Below are 21,487 nucleotides of genomic sequence, written 5' to 3' on the forward strand. Positions count from 1 at the left end.
CTTGGGTGTGAACGGTGAGATTTATGCATTCGTTATGATGTAGAATGAGACAATGTTGAGCCTACTGTGAGGTTCAACTGTTGCCCTTGAATCATTGAGTTTGGTACTGTGGCAGGAGGGGTTCCAAGTGCCTTTCTCTACCCTATTCTAGGTGTAAGAGAGAAACTTACGCAGAGGTAGATGTATGCATGTATATTTATTTATTTATTAGGATTTATTTACCGCCTTTTTGAAGGAATTCACTCAAGGCGGTGTACAGTAAGAAAAGGTCAAACATGAGCAATAAACAATTACTACAGTATAAATATTCAGCTAATAATACAAAGTATGGCATGGTATACTACTTGCAATGTCAACACAATACGTAATAGAACATTATAATTGGTAGTGAAGGGTAAGGCAGAGTTGTAACATATAGATGGGTAAGAAAGTAGGAAGAATTAGAAAGTAAGGTGACTGATTTGAAGAAAGTTGCACCTGCTAATAAGAATAAGTGCGTTTGCATATTCCATATCATCATGCTGATCAATCCATAGACTGGTGGGTTGTGTCCATCTACCAGCAGGTGGAGATAGAGAGCAATCCTTTTGCCTCCCTATATGTGGTCATGTGCTGCCGGAAACTCCTCAGTATGTTCTCTATCTCAGCAGGTGGTGGTCACACACAGCAGCAGCTCTGGCTAGGCCTCCAAGCCTAATTTTTAGGTTTTGTTGAGTGCCTGGGGTTGAGGGCTCTTTTGAGCAAGTGCAAACCTGGTGGCGCCAGGTCCCTCCTTTTCTCCCCCCTCCCGCTGGCTCCGTTAAAAAAAAAAAAAATGTATTATGAAGTTTGTGCATTTTGCCAATCCTGTTCTGATTCTCTTATTCTGCACCCTAGGAACGCCTGTATTGTGTAAAAGTAGATGTTTTGCATACACATATACCTTCAGGTAGTTCTATAAATCTTACTTGAGCATGTAAAACTCTGTTCTTACACACTCTCACCTCATTGTATTACCTCCTTAATGTCTCAGTCTGATTTCTGCATAGGATTCTGATGAGGATCATAATGGCGCCATCATGGTTTAGTTAGATTCATCATTGGGGGTGGTTTAGTTGGAAGAGCTTTTATCCTAGGGGAGCTACTTCTCATCTGTACCTTTGGACCCCTTGTTATAATTATATTAAATGGTATTTTACTTTAAAACAAAACCAAAAAAAACATAAAACGGTTAGGTTTCAAAATATGGTCACCATTCTTTTTACAGGACTGTGAGTTTTCGGAGTCGTGTGTTGCCTACCGATTCGGTGTGGATGGAAGATGCAAAACTTAAAGGCTTAGAGATCTGCCATCCTCAGGTATTCCTCACGGAGAGAATGAAAATGAAATTGTGATGCAGAATGATTGACAGCAATTGATGATTTGGTATCCTGTTAGTTATAACAGGATAACATATTCTTGAACGTTCTTAAGCAGGCACATTCTTGATCCTCCACTACCCCAGTTGCAAAGGACTCAAATATAAATCAATATATGCATCCAGCTTCTCCTACACCAGCACGCAACTATGGAGTGCACTACCAAAGGCCTTAAAAACAATGCGCGACCAAGAAGGCAGGTCCGGTTTCTGAGTATTTGTTGTTGTTACATTTGTACCCCGCGCTTTCCCACTCATGGCAGGCTCAATGCGGCTTACATAGGGCAATGGAGGGTTAAGTGACTTGCCCAGAGTCACAAGGAGCTGCCTGTGCCTGAAGTGGGAATTGAACTCAGTTCCTCAGGACCAAAGTCCACCACCCTAACCATGTGGCCGCGCAGGCTTCTGCTTCTGTGAGTCTGACGTCCTGCACATACGTGCAGGACGTCAGACTCACAGAAACAGAAGCCTGCGCAGCCTTGTACATGGAATGTTGCTAGTGGAATAGCAACATTCCATGTAGAATCTCCAATAGTAGCAACATTCCATGTAGAATCTCCAATAGTAGCAACATTCCATGTAGAACCTCCAATAGTAGCAACATTCCATGTAGAATCTCCAATAGTATCTATTTTATTTTTGTTACATTTGTACCCTGCGCTTTCCCACTCATGGCCAATGCGGCTTACATGGGACAATGGAGGGTTGAGTGACTTGCCCAGAGTCACAAGGAGCTGCCTGTGCCGGGAATCGAACTCAGTTCCTCAGTTCCCCAGGATCAAAGTCCACCACCCTAACCACTAGGCCACTCCTCCCACTCACACATTTGGCAGAAATATATAAATACGATATCCCCACGAGCACGCAGTCAAGTACTTAATGGGCTACCTTGGGGTAGAGGAGGAGATTAGAATTGATAAGTTATGAGATATGGAACATGACAAGGAGGGGAGGGGGGATGAGGGGAGGGGGGAAAAGAATGCACACGACCAGATAGCGAAGGCCTGAATGGTGGAGCTTTTAATTGATAAGCATTGTTGACGTTAAAGGTACACTTTAGTGAAGTTGTAATATCAGGGTACAACATTGACAGAATAAGCAATTGGCTACCAGAGGAGAATGGGAGAGGGGGGAAGGGAGGAAGTGGGAGGGGTAGACAGTAATATTAAAAGTTATAAAAATTGATGCCTGTTAGTTAGCAATTATTGCACAATCACATTGGGATCTGATGTTTGATCTGTGCAGAGTTTGTATGAAAATATTCATTGTGTTGCAGCACCAATAAAAAATGTTTAAAACTAAAAACAATGCACGACCTAACTGCCTTCCGGAAATGACTAAAGACCAACCTGTTCAAAAAGACATACCATTATGAGACATCATAAATGACCTAACATCGAAACTCTACCAGAACCAGATAAAACCAAATTCTTTACGCCTGATTGCTTCAACTAATTTGTCACCAGTGAACATTAACGTCCTACCCCCCTATCTCTCGTGCCTGAAATGAACTGTTTATCCAACTTACTTTATAACTTACTTCAACATTTATGAACTTTAATCTAGTAATACGTTGTATTTCTCATTCTGGAAATGGCGATCGCCATTACGGCGTACTGTAAGCCACATTGAGCCTGCAAATAGGTGGGAAAATGTGGGATACAAATGCAACAAATAAATTAATAGGGCTCCCAGTTTATTTTGATTCTGTGCCTGTAGTTGCAAAGTTTGCCACTTGTGGAATTGTGACACTTTACCAGGCAGCTACAGATGTGGCCGCTCACTTTCTTCTTGCCGACTTGCTCCTTGGACTCGCACGTTATTCTTGTTCTGCAGTTCCCAGGCACACTGCCACGTTGCTGTCTTTTTTTTTTTTTTTTATGTTGGCATTAACTCCCAGCTGCCATTACCTTCCTCCCTGCCACCAGGCTTACTGTTGTTGTCTTCCTCAACGCTGCTTCCGCTGCAAGCCTCACAGTATACAGAGCCACAAGCATGGATAGCAGAAGGAAAATGGTGAAACCCCCACTCTCCAGATTCATCTGACTGAGAGGGTGGCACTCGATAGCAAAGCTAACTCTCACAGTAACATAGTAACATAGTAGATGACGGCAGAAAAAGACCTGCACGGTCCATCCAGTCTGCTCAACAAGATAACTCATATTTGCTGCTTTTTGTGTATACCCTACTTTGATTTGTACCTGTGCTCTTCAGGGCACAGACCGTATAAGTCTGCCCAGCACTATCCCCGCCTCCCAACCACCAGCCCTGCCTCCCAACCACCGGCTCTGGCACAGACCGTACAAGTCTGTCCAGCACTATCCCCGCCTCCCAACCACCAGTCCCGCTTCCCACCACCGGCTCTGGCACAGACCGTATAAGTCTGCCCAGCACTATCCCCGCCTCCCAACCACCAGCCCTGCCTCCCGATCTTGACTAAGCTCCTGAGGATCCATTCCTACTACTACTACTACTACTTATCATTTCTGTAGCGCTGTACACTTGAACATGCTTCAAGGCCCAAGATATATGACCAAACCTGTCTATGGAGACACTATATAGTTTTAAGGTTGCAAATACTACGCTGACTTAGAAACGTGTTTTCAGAGCTTTTTTCCCAGTCTAGTTTCAGACGTTACCGCATACTGTTACAAAACAGTAGAGGGCTTTCTGGTCCTTGCTTGCATTATTTACTTGGACACACTCAATTCCTTCCTAGACTTTAGGCATGTTTTGGACTGGTGCTGGTCTCCCTGCTCTCCAGAGGTTTTATTATACCTATTTTCTCCAAATGTTTCAATCTCCATGGCCCTTGGAAACAGCTATTCAGAAGCATTACCACAAGGACTTTGCTGGGTATCCCCCGCTACAGGAACTTACAGATAAGCAGTGGCTTACCTAAGTTGGCTGCCACCCGGGGTGGGTTGCCGCTATGTCCCTTCGGCGCATCGTGCCCCCCCTCCCCCAAAGAGCATCATTCTCACCATCTGGGGGTGCACAGTGTTGGTTCTGCTGGTCCCCTGCCCCAGAACAGGAAGTAAGGTCAGAGGGGGCAGGGAACCGACGGAGCTGACAGCCACGCAACTGCTCCGTGCACCCCTTTGCTGCCTGCACCTGGGGCAGACCGCCCCACTCTTGGGTACACTAGAGCAGATGGCATTTGCTTCCTACCTATTCAGCTCCCTTTTCATTCTAATGAAACTGAAAGTAAAACAGGTTGCTGCTTGTTCTTTTCACTAGCTCCAACCTTTCTGAGCAGAATATTCTTGGGCATCTCTGACCAGCACTCTGGGCTATAGCACTATGACCACTCCAGAGGAAGCACGTCGTAGCAGATGATTCAGTTTGCTCACTGTTCTGGCAACCTTAACTACTTGAACACAACCTTTATTCTCCTTTACTCAGAATGTCTCACTGTACAGCTGCATAACCAGATCCTCTTGTCTTCTTTTATCTCTCTGCTACAACAATTGTATTTCTTCCCTGTTATAGCACTACCATAACAGACCTTTGTAAGCCACATTGAGCCTGCAAATAGGTGGGAAAATGTGGGATACAAGTACAATAAAAAATAAATAATAATAACCACAATATATATCCTCCTTAGAATAGAACAAATAAACGGATCCATAGGCCCTTTTACACTATATGCAGAAAATTCAATATCAGATAAAGACAGTAAAGTCCATCAAGTGGGGGAGTAGCCTAGTGGTTAGTGCAGTGGACTTTGATCCTGGGGAGCTGGGTTTGATTCCCACTGCAGCTCCTTGTGACTGTGGGCAAGTCACTTAACCCTCCATTGCCCCAGGTACAAAATAAGTACCTGAATATATGTAAACTGCTTTGAATGTAGTTGCAAAAACCTCCGAAAGGCAGTATATCAAGTCCCATTTCCCTTTCTCCCTTTCCCTTATGACATCACAATATCAGAAGTGAGCCAAGTATCGGGCAATCAAGCCATTGTGACATCACTGATGAGGTTGGCTCTTATTGGTGGAATGAGTGGAGGAGTAGCCTAGTGGTTAGTGCAGTGGACTTTGATCCTGGGGAACTGAGTTCAATTCCCACTGCAGCTCCTTGTGACTCTGGGCAAGTCACTTAACCCTCCATTGCCCCAGGTACAAAATAAGTACCTGAATATACAGTGGGGGAAATAAGTATTTGATCCCTTGCTGATTTTGTAAGTTTGCCCACTGACAAAGACATGAGCAGCCCATAATTGAAGGGTAGGTTATTGGTAACAGTGAGAGATAGCACATCACAAATTAAATCCGGAAAATCACATTGTGGAAAGTATATGAATTTATTTGCATTCTGCAGAGGGAAATAAGTATTTGATCCCCCACCAACCAGTAAGAGATCTGGCCCCTACAGACCAGGTAGATGCTCCAAATCAACTCGTTACCTGCATGACAGACAGCTGTCAGCAATGGTCACCTGTATGAAAGACACCTGTCCACAGACTCAGTGAATCAGTCAGACTCTAACCTCTACAAAATGGCCAAGAGCAAGGAGCTGTCTAAGGATGTCAGGGACAAGATCATACACCTGCACAAGGCTGGAATGGGCTACAAAACCATCAGTAAGACGCTGGGCGAGAAGGAGACAACTGTTGGTGCCATAGTAAGAAAATGGAAGAAGTACAAAATGACTGTCAATCGACAAAGATCTGGGGCTCCACGCAAAATCTCACCTCGTGGGGTATCCTTGATCATGAGGAAGGTTAGAAATCAGCCTACAACTACAAGGGGGGAACTTGTCAATGATCTCAAGGCAGCTGGGACCACTGTCACCACGAAAACCATTGGTAACACATTACGACATAACGGATTGCAATCCTGCAGTGCCCGCAAGGTCCCCCTGCTCCGGAAGGCACATGTGACGGCCCGTCTGAAGTTTGCCAGTGAACACCTGGATGATGCCGAGAGTGATTGGGAGAAGGTGCTGTGGTCAGATGAGACAAAAATTGAGCTCTTTGGCATGAACTCAACTCGCCATGTTTGGAGGAAGAGAAATGCTGCCTATGACCCAAAGAACACCGTCCCCACTGTCAAGCATGGAGGTGGAAATGTTATTTTTTGGGGGTGTTTCTCTGCTAAGGGCACAGGACTACTTCACCGCATCAATGGGAGAATGGATGGGGCCATGTACCGTACAATTCTGAGTGACAACCTCCTTCCCTCCGCCAGGGCCTTAAAAATGGGTCGTGGCTGGGTCTTCCAGCACGACAATGACCCAAAACATACAGCCAAGGCAACAAAGGAGTGGCTCAGGAAGAAGCACATTAGGGTCATGGAGTGGCCTAGCCAGTCACCAGACCTTAATCCCATTGAAAACTTATGGAGGGAGCTGAAGATGCGAGTTGCCAAGCAACAGCCCAGAACTCTTAATGATTTAGAGATGATCTGCAAAGAGGAGTGGACCAAAATTCCTCCTGACATGTGTGCAAACCTCATCATCAACTACAGAAGACATCTGACCGCTGTGCTTGCCAACAAGGGTTTTGCCACCAAGTATTAGGTCTTGTTTGCCAGAGGGATTAAATACTTATTTCCCTCTGCAGAATGCAAATAAATTCATATACTTTCCACAATGTGATTTTCCGGATTTAATTTGTGATGTGCTATCTCTCACTGTTACCAATAACCTACCCTTCAATTATGGGCTGCTCATGTCTTTGTCAGTGGGCAAACTTACAAAATCAGCAAGGGATCAAATACTTATTTCCCCCACTGTATGTAAACTGCTTTGAATGTAGTTGCAAAAACCTCAGAAAGGTGATATATCAAGTCCCATTTCCCTTTCCCCCTTTCCCTTATGACATCACAATATCAGAAGTGAGCCAAGTATCGGGCAATCAAGCCATTGTGACATCACTGATGAGGTTGGCTCTTATTGGTGGAATGAGTGGAGGAGTAGCCTAGTGGTTAGTGCAGTGGACTTTGATCCTGGGGAACTGGGTTCAATTCCCACTGCAGCTCCTTGTGACTCTGGGCAAGTCACTTAACCCTCCATTGCCCCAGGTACAAAATAAGTACCTGAATATATGTAAACTGCTTTGAATGTAGTTGCAAAAACCTCAGAAAGGTGATATATCAAGTCCCATTTCCCTTTCCCCCTTTCCCTTATGACATCACAATATCAGAAGTGAGCCAAGTATCGGGCAATCAAGCCATTGTGACATCACTGATGAGGTTGGCTCTTATTGGTGGAATGAGTGGAGGAGTAGCCTAGTGGTTAGTGCAGTGGACTTTGATCCTGGGGAACTGAGTTCAATTCCCACTGCAGCTCCTTGTGACTCTGGGCAAGTCACTTAACCCTCCATTGCCCCAGGTACAAAATAAGTACCTGAATATATGTAAACTGCTTTGAATGTAGTTGCAAAAACCTCAGAAAGGTGATATATCAAGTCCCATTTCCCTTTCCCCCTTTCCCTTATGACATCACAATATCAGAAGTGAGCCAAGTATCGGGCAATCAAGCCATTGTGACATCACTGATGAGGTTGGCTCTTATTGGTGGAATGAGTGGAGGAGTAGCCTAGTGGTTAGTGCAGTGGACTTTGATCCTGGGGAACTGGGTTCAATTCCCACTGCAGCTCCTTGTGACTGTGGGCAAGTCACTTAACCCTCCATTGCCCCAGGTACAAAAGAAGTACCTGAATATATGTAAACTGCTTTGAATGTAGTTGCAAAAACCTCAGAAAGGCGGTATATCAAGTCCCATTTCCCTTTCCCTTATCTGATTCTTGATGCGTTGTTGTTGATCTCTGTTTTCCCTCCTTTCTTTTAACTAGGGATCTTCTGTGCTTATTGCTCAAATATATAACAATAAATATCCAAACCAGGACACAAAGGGGCTTATTTTCAAAGCACTTAGCCTCCCAAAGTTCCATAGAAACGTATGGAACTTTGGGAGGCTAAGTGCTTTGACAATATGCCTCAAAGTTACCAAAACTCAAAATTATTCAAACACAAATTCACATCAAGGGCTACCAAAGGAGTGTTAGTGTGTGTTTCATATATTTTTATGAATACCTTCAGAATTTCCACTCATTACTGCAAGTGATAATATCACTGCCTGGTGGTTCATTGGGTAATTCTTTTTATGTATTTTTTTGTGCTGGTCAGATGATATTAATCCTCAATTCACCTGCTATTAATTGTGATATAAATATATATATATAACCAATAGCCAATGCTGCTAATATATAGTCAATAAACCCACATGCACATCTTGTGATCCATGAATGCTCCATCTTGTTGAGTCAAAAAATGTTCAGTAGCTTCTGTTCTGTTTCTGTGAGTCTGACGTCCTGCACGTACAATGTGCAGGATGTCAGAAACAGAACAAAGCCTTAGGAGGAAGAAGAGGACCTCCTCGACTGGCGGGGATTGGGGTCCCCCGCCAGCAAAGGTAGCCCATGGCGACGGCGGGGGAAGGTTGGCGGCGGGAGGGGGGTCGAGAGGGTCGTCGGCAGGGGGGTCCAGGGCCAAATCTACGGGGGCCCAGGCCCCCCTGGCCCCACGTAGCTACGCCACTGTGTGGTACGACCAAGGCAATTTACATTGATAATATGCAGGCACTTTGTCTCTAGTGGGTTTTCACAATGTAAGTATTTGTTCCTGGGGCAGTGGAAGGTTAAGTGACTTGCCCAGGGTCACAGCGTTTCACTTTTTGTTTCTTCCAAGCTTCCTCCAATTCCATTGTGTAGTTTCTCCTTTTGGTTTTAGGTTAGAAAGTAAGTTATCCAGCTGTGTTAACACATTGAAAAATAAATTTTATTTTTGCTCTTTAATGCAGGAGCGTAACATATTTAATAGAATCTTTGGTGGTTTTCTGATGAGGAAAGCATTTGAACTGGGATGGGCCACTGCTTGCACCTTTGGGTGAGTGTTTTACTTTTGCTACAAGTTAGACCATAGATCAGCTCAGAGGTGGAATGGGAGAGTTCCTGGTGGGAACTTGCTTTCTTCAAGCCTTTTGCTTTAGTGTCAGCGCCTGCAGGTTCCTGTTGATGCTTTAAATCCTTTTCTATTCTTTCCAACCCAAAGAATTGTACAAAAGGGTCAAAAATGTCTATCTGGGGGACACAAAAACTCTCCAAAAATTTAACAGAAAGGGATCTTCCATCTTAAGTAGAGGAGTGTGGTAGCCGTGTTAGTCCACTCTTAAGGTTATCAATAGAAATCAAACAAAATAAAACATGGAAAAGAAAATAAGATACCACCTTTTTTATTGGACATAACTTAATACATTTCTTGATTAGCTTTCGAAGGTTGACCTTCTTCGTCAGATCGGAAATAAGCAAATGTGCTAGCTGACAGTGTATATAAGTGAAAACATTCAAGCATTACTAGCCCATTATAAACCATAAAGCTGTATGTCTCTGTTGATCACCCCACCCCTCACCTATCCACACCCATCCTGTTAGAATATCAATGATATGCTTTGATGTCCCCATGCATACCTCCTACCCACCCCCATCCTCCCACCCTGTCAGACTGTCATAGTAATGCTTGAATGTTTTCACTTATATACACTGTCAGCTAGCACATTTGCTTATTTCCGATCTGAGGAAGAAGGGCAACCTTCGAAAGCTAATCAAGAAATGTATTAAGTTATGTCCAATAAAAAAGGTATCATCTTATTTTCTTTTCCATGTTTTATTTTGTTTGATTTCTATTGATAACAGAAAGGGATGAAACTTGACATGGGGGGAAAACTGGTGAATATGGGTCAGAATGGAGCAGAGGCTCCCCCCCACCAAAAGAAAAGAGCCAGTGCATTTCAGCGGGAGAAGCAGTTCTAGCTGCTGCAGTGGCGTTCCTAGGCTGGCTGACACCCGGGGCGGATCGCTGGGGGGGTGCCGCGCGCCTGTTGGCTCCGAGTCCGCTCGTTCCCTGGCTGCTGCTCCCTCTGCCCCGGAACAGGAAGTAACCTGTTCCGCGCAAAGGGAGCAGCAAGGAGGGAACGAGCGGAATCGGAGCCAACAGGCACGCGGCACCCCCCCCCAGCGGCGTGCACCCGGGGCGGACCACCCCCACCGCCCCCCCCTTGGTACGCCACTGAGCTTCTGCAGTATAGAAACCTAGTGAAAACATATCCTGTGAACTCCAGAAGGCAGCTCACAATGCAAATACTACAGCAAATATTAGTATTACATTTCACAAACCAAACTTATACTCCACCTACCCTGACCTAGGAGTGAAGCTTATTAGTTGTATGTGCAAAACTAACTCATGTGGAGAGACATTGCCCCTGAGACACATATACCAGTTAAGAAATTCTTTCAAATAGCCTCACCCCTGTTCTTTACCCACCCCCAAATGCTACCATCCCTCAAAATTATCCCAGCAATTGCTGTCATCCACAAACTGCCTGCAACCCCCCCCCCCCAAACCACCCCTAAAACTGTGTCTCCCACTATTGCAGCAGAGGAGTTGGAAAGGATTCCATGAGACATGCTCTGCATGCTTTCACCATCTTTTTCTTCATTTCTGTGTGAAGCTGCAAGGATCACAGATTCCAGTGGGTTTATCAGGTTTTATATATGTTCTGACCAGCTCTGCTGTGAACTGGAACCTTTTAGCTAGGGTTTATATATATATGTGTGTACTGAACTGTTAAAGTGAGGATATGAAAATGGACCATCAAACCCACAGAGTGGTAGGGATGCTTTGCATTTGAGTTAATCAGCACAAATCTATTTCCTTTTAAGAGGATCAAGACCTTACGTTGTGGCTGTGGATGACATCATGTTTCGGAAACCGGTTGAGATTGGATCATTGCTCTTCCTGGCTTCCCAGGTAGGATAATGAATCACCATTGCCCCTTTGTTCTAAGGTTTGGATATGGTTAGATTTGCATTTGTAAAGTTCATGGATACCTTACAGATCGAAATTTGAAAAGTGCACAGGGAAAGAATATCTATAGACACTGATTCCTTCTTTTTCTATGAAGTGCAAAACCATGTGAGTTGTGTTCCTTACCCTATCCTTGGCCCTGAAAACACCTCTATTCAGCGTGGATAGAAATGTAATGTGAATGTGGTTACCATATGTCCGGATTTACCCAGACATGTCCTCTTTTTGAGGGCATGTCCGGGCAAACAGGCGGGCAGATTGCTAGCCTCTCCTCCCCTTACTTACTAGTGCCCTGGTGGTCTAGTAACCTCTTCCACCTTTGGGACAGGAAAGAGCCCCCTCTTTCCTGCCCGGAGCGCTGCCCTGCATGCATCCTTCCTGTTCCTGATCCTTGGCACCGATTCAAAATGGCCGCCGAGAGTTGACGTGACCTCACGAGATTTCAACTCTTGGCGGCCACTTTGAATCGGCGCCGAGGATCAGGAATAGGAAGGATGCATGCAGGGCAGCGCTCTGGGCAGGAAAGAGGGGGCTCTTTCCTGCCCCGAAGAGGTCACTAGACCACCAGGGCAGTAGTAAGGTAAGGGGAGGGGGGGTGACGGGGTATGTGACAGGGGGAGGGGAAAACGTGATAGGGCAGAGCAGGGGTGTGAAAGGGGGCGGGGTGTGTGGTGGGTCGGGGCATGTGTCCTTTTTGGGGGACAAAAAATGGTAACCCTAAATGTGGTACTACTGTGTATTAAGTGGAGTAATTTTGTTCAAATCAGAGTCATAAGAACATCCATACTGGGTCAGACCAGTGGTCCATCTAGCCTAGTATCCTGTTTCCAACAGTGGCCAATACAGCTCACAAGTACCTGTTAGAATCCCAAAGAGAAGCAACATTCCGTGCTACCAATCCCAGGGCAAGGTTACAAGCTCATGGTGGACTATTTTCAAAGGCATAATTCAAGGATTTGTACACAGAAATGGACTATTTGAAAATCATTTATCCTGTGTAAATTTAGGGGAGACTTCCTGTAGGTGGTTGGCTTTAAAGCACTTACCTCTTGGAGTCTCAAAGGCATTCTCCTAAGTGTACAGATAAAAACGTAGCTGCAAAAATAACAGGGTGAGATCTGTGCACTTGGTTTTGCTAAGCTGATTTTCAAGGGAAAATTAGTTTGTGGGCGAAATGCTACCCACACAGTTTTACAGTTTGTGCATACGTTTTGCAAGTTGTCTCCATGGAGTTTAGCCATGAATGACTGACTGGGATATGTTATAGCAGAGAACATTTTGATGCCTTCACTATGCTGTGGTCTAAAATACTTGTAAATGTATGTTATTTATTTGTGTATATATATTTTTTTTAATTTTTTGAAATCTTTATTAAGCATTGAAAAGACAATACAACAGCAGGTAAAACATAGGAGTAAATGCAAAATGCCATTCAAGATAAACCCAACCAGAGTACCCTAGAGCATAAACTCTGCCTCACTATAAGAACATACAAAAACAATCTCAATGCAGCTATGGTTAGAAGCTATAACCTCAAAGTTTGGGTATTTTTGGTGAAATACCCTCACACCCCACCCCCATGACCACAACTAACCCTCCCGCCGAAACCAACCCCAAAAGAAAAAGGTTAGCCACCAGTCACTTCTTACTAACCCACTTTCATATCGCTCAACACTTACTGCTTCGCGAGCTCTGCCTGATCTCAAAATAATGGCGCCGCTTACAGAAGATGCAGTCAACTGTTATAAAGTTGGTACACACATATGTCACTTCCTTTTCAAAAAATCAAAAAATATTGCTATTTGGATAAAAAAGTTTTTTATTGTAAGAAAACACTCCAATCTACAGTCTGATTTAAACCTTCAGGGGAAATGGTATGAAGTCTGTAAATACAGTCGGCTTCATGCTGTTGTAACATCTTTATCAGATCACCCCCTTGCTTATTTCCTGGCTCCTTGTCAATGGCAAAACATCTCAATTCATTGAAACAATGGCAGTGGAGGAGTGGCCTAGTGGTTAGGGTGGTGGACTCTGGTCCTGGGGAACTGAGGAACTGAGTTTGATTCCCACTTCAGGCACAGGCAGCTCCTTGTGACTCTGGGCAAGTCACTTAACCCTCCATTGCCCCATGTAAGCCGCATTGAGCCTGCCATGAGTGGGAAAGCGCAGGGTACAAATTTAACAAAAATAAAATAGATACTATTGGAGATTCTACATGGAATGTTGCTACTATTGGAGATTCTACATGGAATGTTGCTATTCCACTAGCAACATTCCATGTAGAAGGCTGCGCAGGCTTCTGTTTCTGTGAGTCTGACGTATGTGCAGGACGTCAGACTCACAGAAGCAGAAGCCTGCGCGGCCACATTGGTGGATTGGTGGAATAGCAACATTCCATGTAGAATCTCAAATAGTAGCAACAGTGGAGGAATGGCCTTGTGGTTAGGGTGGTGGACTTTGGTCCTGAGGAACTGAGCTCAATTCCTAGCACAGGCAGCTCCTTGTGACTCTGGGCAAGTCACTTAACCCTCCATTGCCTCATGTAAGCCGCATTGAGCCTGCCATGAGTGGGAAAGTGCGGGGTACAAATGTAATAAAAATAAAAAATTACTTACAGTGAGACTGTAAACATTTCTGTTAAAAAAGTTTTTTTTTAATTTGGTTTGTGTTCCAATGGGTGTGATGTCATACCCATGTACAACTTTTGATGTGGGCATAGAATCGCATATACTAGAAAATCGGTTTTACAATCAGTAAAAAAAACTTTTAAAATTTGCTATCGTCAACTTGATTGCCAAGTGACCACGCATATACTGCATGTACTGCATATTTAAAATGTCCAGTGAAAGGTGTACTTTGCATCATTACGTTTGATCCCTTGTCAAAAAAAGCCGCAGGACTCAAGATTTCCTTAAGATGCTTCTCCCTAGAATAAGCTATAATGGTATCTCCGCAAACGCAGGACGAAACTATATAATCTCCCATTTTTTTCTAATTCGCTCTATTGTTGTACTGAAAGCGCAATACTTCAAAACACTAATTTGTGCTGACTCTTGTTCTTTCTTCTTACCATGAGCAGAAAGCAATAAATATCTATCATTGAAACAAGCTCTTTTGTAAACCTGTTTCAATGTCGTCTTGTGCTCCAATGTAGACTTCACTATCCTCATGTACTTATAATCACATATATCTGTACAGTTCCTCTTAATCCTTAGGAACTGTGAATATGGTAGACTGTCCACTAAATGCCTCAGATGACAACTTGAATAAAATAGAAAAGTATTTCTATCAGTAGGCTTATTATAAACACTACTTACAAAACTTCCTTTTTGTTCAGTTTCCAAATCCCAAAAATGTATTTTGGAATAAGAATACCTTTCCATAAACTATTTGATTTGTTATAACTATTTAGCCAAACCAAGAAACTCGAAATTCCTTTGAAGTGCCTGTCCAAAGCAAAAACACATTATCAATATATCTTCACCAACGAAATATCTTCTGTCTGAGAGGGGAACACTCAATCCATTCCTGTTCAAACTTAGACATAAAAAGATTGTCTATTGAGGGAGCAGAAATAGCCCCCCATTGCTACCCCCCTCTGATCTCTAAGTCCAATTGGTAGAGAATCCACAAACGTGGAGAACTCAACGAAATCCCACGGATAGTCACAATACAACAAAACAATGGGTAAAAAACCAGGAGTTCCAGAGTAAAGATGAACCAAACTTTATTAATCAGTATATTGACTCGACACAACGTTGTGTTTCGGCCAAAGGGCCTACATCAGGAGTCTACAAATAAAAACAATATATAAACAAAATATAAAAGAATATAACACTAAAAACAAATGATAATACATATATAATCTGAAAACTGTGCAAATATCAAATGAGAAAATAAAGAACAAAACAGCAAGAGCATTCATACGTCATGAAACATGAACATCTTGAAAGTAAATAAAGCTTAAAACATATATATAATATACAATTTAAAATTTAAATGCTATGCAAATGTGATGTGATTTTAAAGTGAAAAGCTAATATAAAGAACAAAACAGCAAGAGCGTTCATATAACACGAAGCATAATAATAGTAAATAAAACCTAAAACATTGATATGAATAAATACTTCCATTTTTTTTTAAATGAACATACACAAAATGAAACAATCCAGAGAAAAGTAGGACAAACCTAAATACTCGAGAACGATAATGATGATCCATAATTAGCAATGTTGTAAAATACAGTCTGTATTGTAGTGGTCTGTGAAAATAGTAAAAAGCACACCACAGTAACTAAACAGAAAGGGAAAACTACTGTAACGTGATGCACTGCCTGAACACATAAGGAAGTGCTGGCTATGGCTGTTAAAACTAGAGCCGAAATGTGACCGTTAAAAACGAGAATTGTTTTAAACCAGAAACAGTCCAATTGGCCATCAAACATTTAAAAAAAAAGTGTTTTATGGCAATCTGTGCTAATTGAACCAAAACAATTGTGGGAATCAAATGCAGCCTTGGCTGACGGTCAAAAACCTCATGTACTACCTGGAGTGCTTCACCCTGTGGGCTTTGGAGGAACTGTACCAGATATATGTAATTATAAGAAGTACACAAGGATATTGAAGTCTAAATTGTAGCATAGAGGATATCCAAGAAGGACATTGAAGAGGGCTTATAAAAGAGCTCGTTTCAATGATAGATTTGTTGCTTTTTATTCATGGTCAGAGGAACGAACAAGAGTCGGCACAAATTTGTTTTGAAGTATTGTACCTTCAGTACAACAATAGTACAAATCATTAGAGAAAAATGGGAGATTTTGCAGTTTTGTCCTGCGTTTGCAGAGATACCATTAAGAACAGTTTTTTCTAGGGGGAGTAATCTTAAGGAAATCTTGAGTCCTGTAGCATTTTTTGACAAGAGCTCAAACGTAATGATGCAAACTACACCTTTCACTGGACATTTTAAACGTGGTAAGTGCAGTATATGCATGGTCACTTGGCAAAGAAGAGATTTTATCAATCCAGTTGATGGTAGAAAATATTTAAAAAAAATTTTTTTTCTAATTGTAAAATGGATTTCATAGTATATGTGATTCTTTGCCCACGTCAAAAGTTGTACATAGGTATGACATCACTTCTATTTAAAATTAGTATGTTGGAGTTATTTCCGATCTGACGAAGAAGGGCAACCTTCGAAAGCTAATCAAGAAATGTATTAAGTTATGTCCAATAAAAAAGGTATCATCTTATTTTCTTTTCCATGTTTTATTTTGTTTGATTTCTATTGATAACCTTAAGAGTGGACTAACACGGCAACCACACTCCTCTACTTATGTTGGAGTACAAATTGAATTTAAAAAGAAATTTGTCACAGGAACCTTTAGTCTCACTGAAGCAATTTTGCATTGTTTCAATGAATTAAGCTGTTTTGTCATTGACAAGGAGCCTGCAAAGAAGTGAGGGAGATAAAGATGTTAAGCAGAGTGAAGTGTGTTGGATTTATAGACGTCATACCATTGTCTCTGCAGGTTTAAACTAGACTGTAGATTGGAGTGTTTTCTTATTAAAAACAAAAAAAAACCTTTATCCAAATAGCAATGTTTTTTTCAGAAAGCCACTGTGGTTGTTTTGACAGCTGTTTCTTTTTGAAGAGGAAGTGACATATGTGTGTTTCAGCTTTATAACAGTTGATGGTGTCCGCTGTAAACGAAGCCATTTTTTTGAGATTTGGCAGAACTCATGAAGCAGTTAAGTGTTGAGCGACATGAAAGTGGGTTAGTAAGAAGTGACCGGTGGCTAACCTTTTTCTTTTGTTTCAGTATATGGCACGAAGATTGAGCATATTATGAATGGAGTAATGAACCGCTGAGGAAGCCAGTGTAGCTGTGTGGAAGGGCCATTTTTTGTTATTTTAAATATAAGGTGCTTTTAGTCAGGGGCGTAGCCAGACAACAGATTTTGGGTGGGCCTAGGCAAGAAGTGGGTGAGCACTAAGTGCTCTTCCCCCCTCACCCCCCCCAACCACCACCCAAAAAATATCTCAGCTGGCAGGAAAATGCTTCTTTCCACCTTGGCAGTCTGTAGCAGGCATGCGCTGAAAACTGAGCATGCGCAGGTGCCAGTATCATGGAGAGTAGCGTTTTCGTTACTATCAGGGGGAAGTCTTCAGCTGACGGAGCTTGGGATTCCCAACAGCTACCGCTAAGCGTGTGCTACTGTTGGGTGGGCCTGAGCCCTAAGTGAGTGGGCCCGGGCCCAGCCAGGCCCACCTGTGGCTACACCACTGCTTTTAGTAAGAGTTAGTCACATTTAAATTTTTTGCACTAAATCAGCAATGTGTTAAATGGAGAGGTTTATTTTTTTTTTATTTTTAGTGGACTAATGAAAGATAAAGCAACTGCTGATTGAAAGATTACGTTTTTCTTTCATTGCGGTAGCTGAGCTCCCTTTTTCCTCCCATATCTGAGTGTGCTGAGATTCATTTTTCCCTTGCAGTGAGGGACATTTTTCATTCTTATTGTAGTTGAGTCCTCCTCATTTGGTTGCTTCAGATTTCTTAGTCCTGGTAAAATCCCTTTGGTAGTTTTTATTTAATTATTTAGGGCCCTGTTTACTAAGGCGCATTAGGGTTTTAACATGCCTACAATTAGCGTTCGTGCTAACCATGTAGGCGCCTATAGGGATATTGTAGGCGCTTACGCGGTTAACGTGCGTTAAAAACAATAACGCGCCTATAACGCTTCTTAGTAAACAGGGCCCTTAATGTTTTATTTTGGATTTGGCTCTGGTCTTTTGGTCCCCATGCTTTTTGTTGGTTTCCTTTGTGCGTGGGGGGGTGTATGTGGCTGATTACCCTCCTTGCCTCAGGGAAATTAAAAAAATAACCAAACACAAACCTAAAAAAACTGCATGGTGGCCTCCTGATTTTTTTTAAGATCAGAAAAATAATTCAAGTGTTCTCCTCAACCTGGTTGTATGGAGATTCGATTCAAGATTGATAGATGTATTTCTTTTGGTTCGTGCTATATACAAAGTTGACACTGCCACGTGTGAGAAAAGATCCTGGTGTCAAATGATCAGGTTTTCTTTTTCCAAGTGTCTTTAAGTGCCAGACACATGCATCACTGAATTTGATGTCATCATTTTCTAAGGTTTGTTACACAGAGGGAACTCACATCCAGGTCCGTGTACACACAGAAGTCTTTGACCCGCAAACTAGAAAAAACAGCACAACAAACATCTTTCATTTCACATTTATGTCTGAGAATGAGGTCCCACAGATTATACCCAAAACATATGGAGGTAAGTAGCAATCAGCTGTGCAGTATTTAACCCATATTTCGAAACTGTTTTTGTGTTACTTTCAGTTAAAAGTATCACAACTGATTAAGAGAGTCCTATATATAAAGCAGGAGAGTAGCCAGACTTCGAGGTGGGAGGGGGCCAGAGCCCAAGGTGGGGGAGCACATTTTGGCCACCACCCCCCTCCGCTGCTGCACCCCCTCCGCCTCCCACTGCCGCCTCTGTACATCTTGACTGGTGGGGGGTCCCCAACCCCCGCCAGCTGAAGACTTCGCTGGCCTCCGGCGCCGCCGCATTGCTTGCCCTGCTCTCTTTTCCCCTCACGTTCGGCACGCTCCTTTTAGTGAAAGGACTCTTTAGCCTGGAGAGAAGGTGGCTGAGAGGTGATATGATAGAGGTTTACAAAATAATGAGCGGGATAGAACGGACAGATGTGAAGCGTTTGTTTACGCTTTCTAACAATAATAGAACCAGGGGACACGATGAAATTAGAATGTGGTAGGTTTAAAACAAATCGGAGAAAGTTTTTCTTTACTCAGCGCGTAGTTAGACTCTGGAACTCATTGCCGGAGAAGGTAGTGACGGCAGCTGGCCTTGCTGAGTTTAAAGGGGGTCTGGACAGATTTCTGAAGGAAAAGTCCATTGATCGTTATTACATTTTGGGTTTTTTGCCAGGTTCTTGGGGCCTGGATTGGCCGCTGTCGGAAACAGAGTGCTGGGCTTGATGGACCTTTGGTCTTTTCCCAGCGTGGCAGTGCTTATGTGCTTATGAGCATGCTCAATTTCACTAAAAGGAGCGTGCCCGATGTGAGGGGAATAGAGAGCAGGGCAGGCAATGCGGAGGCGGTGGCGCCGCCGCAGACCAGCACTGGACGAAGTCTTCAGCTGTTGGGGGTTGGGGACCCCAGCCAGCCAACCAAGGGCCCAGAGCAAATTTGGGGGGGGGGGGGCAGGCCCCCGTGGCCCCACCTAGCTACGTGACTGATATAAAGTGGATCCCTTCTATGGAGAATTTCAGCTTTGTACATTCAGGAATGTTTGTTACATCAGGAGAGAGCAGTGGGTTGCCTCTCTCTTGAGTCTAGTTCTGTTCATTAATTTTCATAAATAATACTGCAGAGGATTTGGTATATGAGATATTGATAAGTCACAATCAGATAAGAGATTTCAGGGCAATCCCTCTCTGACCTAAAAGTGACAAAACAGTGGTCAAGGCGGTGCCTTTACCTCACGCTACCTTACCTGCCAGCTGCTACATCATTGAATTTCTGTGCACAGATGTTGTTCATCTAAAATTTAATGCTTTTTTTGTTAGCCAGATACAGATGTTTATACATTATGAACAGGAAAGGCAGGTCATTACGTTGAACGTTAATGGCATGGGCAAGACAAGATTTGATTTAATTCATTCAGACATTTATAATCTGCTTTTTTTTTTCTTTTTTTTGCACTAAGGCCAGGGAAGCACATCAGAAAACTATAACTAATTAAAAAGAAAAAGTAGTAAGGTCTGCATAGCACTGTATTTATGCATCCTGCATTTTGTTTCATGTTTTTTTTTTATTTCTCCTGTCTTAAGAGTCAATGCTGTATTTAGATGGGAAGCGTCACTATAATGCAGCCATGAAGAATGCAAGTGCACCATAGACAGCAGCTACGATGGAGCAGGACTACAAGTGACATTTTGGACAACCCACACCAAAGAGCTTGTCCGCTTGCCTGAACAGATTGAACCAAGGGATGAAAGACTGTAGCGGACACCGCTGCTTCTGACTGTTACTACTATGCCTATATATTTTACAGCTTTGATTGATAAGAGTGGTATAAAATGTTTTATTATAAATAAATAGATGCATGAGCATAACAGATGATTATTTCTTTGTAAATATATGGTGGTCATTATTGTGGAAACATATCTGAGTGTAAGTAGCAGCCTTTGCACATGTAAGTACCGTTTTCAGAAAGGTTCTATTTACAGGCAGATATCCACATTGTGTAGAAATGTGGCTTAGGCAAGACTACAGTCAACCCCTGTATTCCGCATTTTATAAAGCGATTGTGAGAACCGAGAAGCTCTTGCAGTCCCAAGCAGATGGAAATAACAATGTACTATATATATGCTCAAATATAAGCTTATCTGAGTATCCTGCCCAAAGAAGACCCCCTGGAAGCCCTGACCAGACCCTGGGAGACCCTCTGGAAGACTACTACTACAGTCCCTGGGAGACTCCCTGGAGAACCCCTGGAACCCAAGAAATTCCCCATGTGGACCCCAGAAGACCCCCACCCTGGACCACCAATTCAACCTTTTAGGTGAGGGAGGGGGAATAGGGGACTTTGGGGGGGAGTAGTGGTGCTTGAGGGTGGAGGCTGGAAGTTGGGGGGGGGGGACCCTGAGCTAGTGGCCCAGAAGCATTGGGCCACTGTTTTGCGGCCTGATGCTAAAGTTGAGGTTACTTTAACATGGTTTTTGGGCCCTAATGTAACTTGCAAAGTATCGCCGCAAGTTGCGTTACGTCATTTGCATATTTTGCATCTCATTACTAAATAACCCTCGGCAAGGTATTTTTAGAAAAGTAGCTGTTTAAGTCATGTTAAGAGTCAATTAACGCAACTTAAAGCCACTTAATGAATCCCCCCTCCTTAGTGTCTGTTTGACAGGAAAAGGGAGTATCACTTTGCTGCAGTTTTCGTGCCCCTTAGGATGTTATTTTCTGTAACATATTCTGTATTTTTAAAAATAATGCATACATAAACAAAATGGAAGAAAGTTTTCAACGTTGAGTTGAGGTGTGTGTCTATCAGTAGTTTTGTACAAGGCCATCTAATTTTTGCCCCAAATCTTGAGAAATCAAAAACAGCTTAAGCAACTGAAATTTCGAGATCTAATTTTTACCAGCACCAACAGTTTTCTGTTTCCCACA

The 21,487-nt window shown here is 42.9% G+C and overlaps 1 protein-coding gene across 2 annotated transcripts in view; it reads left to right on the top strand.

Moving 5' to 3' along the window:
* ACOT9 (acyl-CoA thioesterase 9) overlaps positions 1-20,839 on the top strand; it is a 71,283-nt gene extending 50,444 nt beyond the window's left edge. For both annotated transcript variants that reach the window (XM_030202249.1, XM_030202250.1), the window contains 5 exons: positions 1,247-1,337; positions 9,200-9,285; positions 11,118-11,205; positions 18,413-18,563; positions 20,143-20,839. In XM_030202249.1, coding sequence (XP_030058109.1) covers positions 1,247-1,337; positions 9,200-9,285; positions 11,118-11,205; positions 18,413-18,563; positions 20,143-20,210 — 484 coding nt within the window. In that variant the 3' untranslated portion in view covers positions 20,211-20,839. The remainder of the gene's footprint in view (positions 1-1,246; positions 1,338-9,199; positions 9,286-11,117; positions 11,206-18,412; positions 18,564-20,142) is intronic.
* Positions 20,840-21,487: the final 648 nt, after the last annotated feature.

This window comes from Microcaecilia unicolor, chromosome 4 (assembly GCF_901765095.1).
Source record: "Microcaecilia unicolor chromosome 4, aMicUni1.1, whole genome shotgun sequence".
NCBI classification, from domain to species: Eukaryota; Metazoa; Chordata; class Amphibia; order Gymnophiona; family Siphonopidae; genus Microcaecilia; species Microcaecilia unicolor.